At 32.2% G+C, this 8,630-nt stretch overlaps 1 protein-coding gene across 1 annotated transcript in view; it reads right to left on the bottom strand.

The window, feature by feature from the left end:
• Nucleotides 1–640: 640 nt before the first annotated feature.
• The window catches only part of LOC122801231 (mucin-5AC-like), a 206,258-nt gene continuing 198,268 nt past the window's right edge, over nt 641–8,630 (bottom strand). Inside the window, exons 15-18 of the mRNA XM_044070783.1 lie at nt 7,158–7,343; nt 5,050–5,253; nt 2,799–2,984; nt 641–894 (exon numbers count right to left, since the gene is read on the bottom strand). Coding sequence (XP_043926718.1) covers nt 641–894; nt 2,799–2,984; nt 5,050–5,253; nt 7,158–7,343 — 830 coding nt within the window. The remainder of the gene's footprint in view (nt 895–2,798; nt 2,985–5,049; nt 5,254–7,157; nt 7,344–8,630) is intronic.

Below are 8,630 nucleotides of genomic sequence, written 5' to 3'. Positions count from 1 at the left end.
ACAATTTTTTTAGTGTATAATAATATAAAGTATGCTTTTTCATTTCTGTATTTGATATAATCAATTATATTATAAACACTTTTGATTTTTTACTAAAACTTTTTAACTAAAGGAAGTGTAGTCATGAAAGAAGGTATATCTCTTTAAGGAATTTTGGCGCCTTTTTTAAATGGAAGTATTTATAGTTGTAACAGTTGTAATGGTCTGTTTCATTTTACTTGAAAAAGCCCAGCACTTAGCAGGGTGAAAGCATTTGCATTTCAGTTTGTTTTATCAATTAAATTATTTACAGCGTGTTCCAGTGTGCACAGAAAATTTATTTCTTTGGATATATTGATGTATGAAACAGTAAAATTAAAACAAGAAGAAAGGTGTCTCACTTTTATTTAAACACTATCATTTTATTTAAATATTAACTAGGAACACTTTCACTAAACATAGTATGGCACAGTCTTCAGCTGTTAATTTGGACTCCCTGATTTATCATATCAACTTGTGCCATACCAACCCCAAATGAGAGGTGAACAGATAATCCTCCTTCATGTCTTTAGCTAATTGCAAGGATCCTCCAGTTTTGGGGCATCTTACTGAACTGGAAGCTTAGCAAATTTAGGATGTTTATGACATTCAAACTGCAATGTTACTTCAACTTGCAAACCATTCTCAAAAAAACAATATCTCTGCCTTTACCTGCCATAGTAACAGCAACATGTGTAGCGCTTAATGTACTTTGAGAAGGAAATGTGGTACTTTCTGTTTCTTGAATGATTGTTTCTGTTGATGCTGTTTCTGAAACTGATGCAGTAACTGTTGCAAAAGTAGAGCTTGGTGTACTTGAAGGACTATATGTGGTACTCTCATTTTCTTGAATGAGTATTTCTGTTGATGTTCTTTCTAAAAATGAAACAGCAAGTAGAGTAAATATACAGCTTGGTGTACTTGTAGGAGTACATGGGATACTTTATACATAAATGTTTCTGTTCATGCTGTTTCTGAAACTAATGTAGAAAATGCAGTAAATGAAGAGCTTCATGTATTTTAACTTGGAGATGCAATACCCTTCCTTAAACTACTGATTCATTTAGTGTTAGTGCAACAGATGTTTATTTTGCAAGGTCACTTCTCTTGGTAAGCTAACCGTATCTTATCTATTTGCATCCATCAGCTTATTTTTCCTTTAATAACAAATAGGAAAATTCCTCCTTTATAGTATAAGTTATTACCTGTCAATTTTGTTGCACCAATACACCAAGAATGGAACATCTTTTATACTTTGCAACAAAAAGTATAGAAAAACTAAATTACATGTTGATTTAAGCCTTTATAAAACACACAGATGAATGTGTGTTAGCTTTCTACCCATCATAGATACTCAGTACATTAAAATGGTAGAGCTCTCTCATATTAAATTACCAGTGCAGTATTTTAATGTGATTCTGCACAATATAGCAACTACTCTGAAATTTTCTGCTATAAAAATGTAATAAAATTACCCATGGCTTACTTCATTAACTTTAAACTGTATCATATTTAAAGTATATATAGATGTATGAAACCGTAAAATTCAAGCAAGAAGAAAGGTGTCTCATTTTTATTTAAATATTATCATTTCATTTAAATATTAACTAAAAGCACTTTCACTACAAAGAGTATCACACAGTCTTCAGTTGTTAAATTGCACTCCGTTATTTGCTATAATATGAGAGTATCACAGAGTCTTCAGCTGTTAAATTGCACTCCTTTATTTGCTATCATATCGACTTGTGTCACACCAACCTCACATGAGAGGGGAGCAAACAATCCTCCTTCATGCCTTTACCTAACTGCAAGGATCCTCCAGTTTTGGGCATATGACTGAACCTGAGTCAATTGAGTTTCAGTAAGAGCACAATCATTATATGCTTTTCATCAATATTTAAGTGCAGAAATTATCTGCTTTACAGAAATAAATGTAATATTGCCTTTTTGTGCATTTGACACTATCACTATAGACAATTCATTTAGCAAACTGCAAAAAGCTAAGCCTGTCATTCAGTGGAAGGTATGCTTATTTATTTTACCACCATGAATAGTCACTACACTGTGGAAATAATCATGTCCATTAATACTCAAAGATAGCTAAAAAGGAAGTCGACTCATAATCTGAGGAGTTAGTGTACAATGCTGTACCACAAAAGCTGCTAACTTTTATGTTGCAATTTATATTTAAGAACCACTGTCTATAATGTTGTTAGATAGCTGATGGTGTTAAATGAAAAATCAAAATCTGCAGTATAAAACAATGTATTTAAATGGTATCTTACTATCTCAAGAAGTTAGACTACTGATTTTAAGTGAAGGTCTTAGGACATCTCTAATTGCTTGTGATCAGATTAGGAATGATGTAATCTTAGCATGAATGCAAAATGGAATTCATGCACTCAATAGAGTTGAACATAGAGGTCAGAAATATAATGAGAAAGTAGAACTCTTCAGTGTCAAATAACCCATTCAGATAAGGCATTAAAAATGGTTTACTGTTTAATATTTACATATAAATGTTCATCAGAACAAGTATAACTTAAAAGAATTATCATTTTGATGAGTTGTACGTTTATAGGGAATAATTTTGTGAGCTGTTCATCCGTTATTCTCTTAATGCTTATGAAAATAATAGTTCAAAAATCATAAGTATCCTAAACAGAAAAGTCCACTGTATGGCTTAAGCTTAGCAAATTCAAACAAATTTATGTCATTCAAACTGCAATGTAACTTTAACTTGCAAAACCTTCACACAAAACATATATTTCTGCCTTTACCTGCTGTAGTAACAAGAACAGGAGTAGAGCTTAATGTACTTGGAGATGCAGATGTGGTACTCTCTGTTTCTTGAATGATTTTTTCTGTTCTTGCTGTTTCTGAAATTGAAGCAGTAACTGTTCTAAAAGTAGGATTATATGTGGTACTCTCATTTTCTTGAGTGGCTATTGCTGTTGATGCTTTTTCTAAAAATGAAACAGACAGTTCAGTAAATTTAGAGCTTGGTGAACTTGTAGGAGTATATGGGATATGTCATGCATGAATATTTCTGTTCATGCCATTTGGAAAACTGGTGCAGAAAATACAGTAAATGAAGAGCTTGATATATTATGACTTGGAGATGCAATACGCTCTCTTAAACTACAATTTCATTCGGTGTTACTGAAACAGATATTTATTTTGCAAGCTCACTTCCCCTGGTAAGCTAACTGTATCTCACCTATTTCATCTGTCAACTTATTTTACTTTTAATAAAAAATAGAAAAAAAACTACTTTATAGTATAAACCATTACTTTCCAATTTTGTTGCACAAATACAACAAACATGGAACATGTTTTATACTTTGCAACAAAGAGTGTAGAAAAACTGTATTACAAATTGATTTAAGGCTTGATAAAACACACAGATGAATGTGTGTTAAGTTTGTACACATCATAGATGCTCAGTACAAAATTGATAGAGCTCCCACATATTAAATTACCAGTTAAATATTTTAATGTGATTCTGCAGAATGCAGCAAATACACTGAAAAGTTCTGCTATAGAAACAAATGTTATAAAATTATCCATGGCTTAATTAATTTCCATTATTGGTTATTCAGTATAGTGATTTTTCTGGTGATTTTAGAAAAATAGTAGAGTTAAACTGGAAAATGTTAAGACACAATCAGGAGATTGTGGATAGGATAGGTAATGAACCCCAATATGTATACAAAACAGGGGCAAATTTAAAGAAATTATTTGAGAGTAACAACAAGGTTGTGGAAAAACAGATAGTCACTGGGACTAAAAAATGTGGTAGGTGTGCATATTGTAGGTATATTTTAGATAAAGAGCAAGTAGTGCTGGTGGAGAACAGTTTGAAAAGTCAGGTCACTTTGAGAAAGGGCAACTGTCACACTAGGGGTATAGTTTATTTAGCTGTATGCAGGGACTGCCCTTGTTTTCATGTAGGAAAATCTGAAAGGACCCTAAAACAAAAGAATATATGAGCATACCTACAACATAAAAAGTAAAAATATGAACAATGCATTGTATAAACACCTACACACAGAAATTACCCATAGAGGGTTCATGTTTGGAATTTTAGAACAAGTACTGGCTGACCCTAGGGGGGGTGATTGGGAGAACTGGTTGTGTTGTTGTAGAGAAACATACTGGCAAATCAAATTGAATGCAACTAACCCCGCAGGACTTAAAGACCACATATCAATTAAACCATATTTAATAAAAAGGCAAAAAAACTAGGAGTGTAAGAGTAGAGTACACAAGAATAATGCATTTTAAATGTGTATACATATTTTTTTTTGGTACAACTATTATGAATTTTAGTGATGGTTTTACAATTTTTATTAGTGTATAACAATATAAAGTATGTTTTTTCATTTGTGTATTTATTATAATCAATTATATTACAAACACTTGATTTTTTACTAAATGTGTTTAACTAAAGGAAGTGTTGTTATGAAAGAAGGTATATCTCTTTAAGGAATTTTGGTGCCTTTTTTTAAATGGAAGTATTTATAGTTGTAACAGTTGTAATGGTCTGTTTCATTCTACTTGAAAAAGCCCAGCACTTAGCAGGGTGAAAGTGCTTGTATTTCAGTTTGTTTTATCAATTAAATTATTTACAGTGTGTTCCAGTGTGCACAGAAAATTATTTTCTTTGGATATATAGATGTATGAAACAGTAAAATTAAAACAAGAAGAAAGGTGTCTCATTTTTATTTAAACATTATCATTTTATTTAAATATTAACTAGGAACACTTTCACTAAACATAGTATGGCACAGTCTTCAGCTGTTAATTTGGACTCCCTGATTTATCATATCAACTTGTGCCATACCAACCAAAAATGGAGGTGAACAGATAATCCTCCTTCATGTCTTTAGCTAATTGCAAGGATCCTCCAGTTTTGGGGCATCTTACTGAACTGGAAGCTTAACAAATTTAGGATGTTTATGACATTCAAACTGCAATGTAACTTCAACTTGCAAACCATTCTCAAAAAAACAATATCTCTGCCTTTACCTGCCATAGTAACAGCAACATGTGTAGAGCTTAATGTACTTTGAGATGGAAATGTGGTACTTTCTGTTTCTTGAATGATTGTTTCTGTTGATGCTGTTTCTGAAACTGATGCACTAACTGTTGTAAAAGTAGAGCTTGGTGTACTTGAAGGACTATATGTGGTACTCTCATTTTCTTGAATGAGTATTTCTGTTGATGTTCTTTCTAAAAATGAAACAGCAAGTAGAGTAAATATACAGCTTGGTGTACTTGTAGGAGTACATGGGATACTTTATACATAAATGTTTCTGTTCATGCTGTTTCTGAAACTAATGTAGAAAATGCAGTAAATGAAGAGCTTCATGTATTTTAACTTGGAGATGCAATACCCTTCCTTAAACTACTGATTCATTTAGTGTTAGTGCAACAGATGTTTATTTTGCAAGGTCACTTCTCTTGGTAAGCTAACCGTATCTTATCTATTTGCATCCATCAGCTTATTTTTCCTTTAATAACAAATAGGAAAATTCCTCCTTTATAGTATAAGTTATTACCTGTCAATTTTGTTGCACCAATACACCAAGAATGGAACATCTTTTATACTTTGCAACAAAAAGTATAGAAAAACTAAATTACATGTTGATTTAAGCCTTTATAAAACACACAGATGAATGTGTGTTAGCTTTCTACCCATCATAGATACTCAGTACATTAAAATGGTAGAGCTCTCTCATATTAAATTACCAGTGCAGTATTTTAATGTGATTCTGCACAATATAGCAACTACTCTGAAATTTTCTGCTATAAAAATGTAATAAAATTACCCATGGCTTACTTCATTAACTTTAAACTGTATCATATTTAAAGTATATATAGATGTATGAAACCGTAAAATTCAAGCAAGAAGAAAGGTGTCTCATTTTTATTTAAATATTATCATTTCATTTAAATATTAACTAAAAGCACTTTCACTACAAAGAGTATCACACAGTCTTCAGTTGTTAAATTGCACTCCGTTATTTGCTATAATATGAGAGTATCACAGAGTCTTCAGCTGTTAAATTGCACTCCTTTATTTGCTATCATATCGACTTGTGTCACACCAACCTCACATGAGAGGGGAGCAAACAATCCTCCTTCATGCCTTTACCTAACTGCAAGGATCCTCCAGTTTTGGGCATATGACTGAACCTGAGTCAATTGAGTTTCAGTAAGAGCACAATCATTATATGCTTTTCATCAATATTTAAGTGCAGAAATTATCTGCTTTACAGAAATAAATGTAATATTGCCTTTTTGTGCATTTGACACTATCACTATAGACAATTCATTTAGCAAACTGCAAAAAGCTAAGCCTGTCATTCAGTGGAAGGTATGCTTATTTATTTTACCACCATGAATAGTCACTACACTGTGGAAATAATCATGTCCATTAATACTCAAAGATAGCTAAAAAGGAAGTCGACTCATAATCTGAGGAGTTAGTGTACAATGCTGTACCACAAAAGCTGCTAACTTTTATGTTGCAATTTATATTTAAGAACCACTGTCTATAATGCTGTTAGATAGCTGATGGTGTTAAATGAAAAATCAAAATCTGCAGTATAAAACAATGTATTTAAATGGTATCTTACTATCTCAAGAAGTTAGACTACTGATTTTAAGTGAAGGTCTTAGGACATCTCTAATTGCTTGTGATCAGATTAGGAATGATGTAATCTTAGCATGAATGCAAAATGGAATTCATGCACTCAATAGAGTTGAACATAGAGGTCAGAAATATAATGAGAAAGTAGAACTCTTCAGTGTCAAATAACCCATTCAGATAAGGCATTAAAAATGGTTTACTGTTTAATATTTACATATAAATGTTCATCAGAACAAGTATAACTTACAAAAATTATCATTTTGATGAGCTGTACGCTTATAGGGAATAATTTTGTGAGCTGTTCATCCGTTATTCTCTTAATGCTTATGAAAATAATAGTTCAAAAATCATAAGTATCCTAAACAGAAAAGTCCACTGTATGGCTTAAGCTTAGCAAATTCAAACAAATTTATGTCATTCAAACTGCAATGTAACTTTAACTTGCAAAACCTTCACACAAAACATATATTTCTGCCTTTACCTGCTGTAGTAACAAGAACAGGAGTAGAGCTTAATGTACTTGGAGATGCAGATGTGGTACTCTCTGTTTCTTGAATGATTTTTTCTGTTCTTGCTGTTTCTGAAATTGAAGCAGTAACTGTTCTAAAAGTAGGATTATATGTGGTACTCTCATTTTCTTGAGTGGCTATTGCTGCTGATGCTTTTTCTAGAAATGAAACAGACAGTTCAGTAACTATAGAGCTTGGTGAACTTGTAGGAGTATATGGGATACATCATGCATGAATATTTCTGTTCATGCCATTTGTGAAACTGGTGCAGAAAATACAGTAAATGAAGAGCTTGATATATTATGACTTGGAGATGCAATACGCTCTCTTAAACTACAATTTCATTCGGTGTTACTGAAACAGATATTTATTTTGCAAGCTCACTTCCCCTGGTAAGCTAACTGTATCTCACCTATTTCATCTGTCAACTTATTTTACTTTTAATAAAAAATAGAAAAAAAACTACTTTATAGTATAAACCATTACTTTCCAATTTTGTTGCACAAATACAACAAACATGGAACATGTTTTATACTTTGCAACAAAGAGTGTAGAAAAACTGTATTACAAATTGATTTAAGGCTTGATAAAACACACAGATGAATGTGTGTTAAGTTTGTACACATCATAGATGCTCAGTACAAAATTGATAGAGCTCCAACATATTAAATTACCAGTTAAATATTTTAATGTGATTCTGCAGAATGCAGCAAATACACTGAAAAGTTCTGCTATAGAAACAAATGTTATAAAATTATCCATGGCTTAATTAATTTCCATTATTGGTTATTCAGTATAGTGATTTTTCTGGTGATTTTAGAAAAATAGTAGAGTTAAACTGGAAAATGTTAAGACACAATCAGGAGATTGTGGATAGGATAGGTAATGAACCCCAATATGTATACAAAACAGGGGCAAATTTAAAGAAATTATTTGAGAGTAACAACAAGGTTGTGGAAAAACAGATAGTCACTGGGACTAAAAAATGTGGTAGGTGTGCATATTGTAGGTATATTTTAGATAAAGAGCAAGTAGTGCTGGTGGAGAACAGTTTGAAAAGTCAGGTCACTTTGAGAAAGGGCAACTGTCACACTAGGGGTATAGTTTATTTAGCTGTATGCAGGGACTGCCCTTGTTTTCATGTAGGAAAATCTGAAAGGACCCTAAAACAAAAGAATATATGAGCATACCTACAACATAAAAAGTAAAAATATGAACAATGCATTGTATAAACACCTACACACAGAAATTACCCATAGAGGGTTCATGTTTGGAATTTTAGAACAAGTACTGGCTGACCCTAGGGGGATGATTGGGAGAACTGGTTGTCTTGTTGTAGAGAAACATACTGGCAAATCAAATTGAATGCAACTAACCCTGCAGGACTTAAAGACCACATATCAATTAAACCATATTTAATAAAAAGGCAAAAAAACTAGGAGTGT

Source organism: Protopterus annectens, chromosome 4.part1, assembly GCF_019279795.1.
Source record: "Protopterus annectens isolate FY-2018-M chromosome 4.part1, PAN1.0, whole genome shotgun sequence".
Classification (NCBI taxonomy): domain Eukaryota; kingdom Metazoa; phylum Chordata; order Ceratodontiformes; family Protopteridae; genus Protopterus; species Protopterus annectens.
The sequence above is the reverse complement of the archived record's forward strand: the minus strand, read 5'-3'. Positions and strand labels throughout refer to the sequence as shown.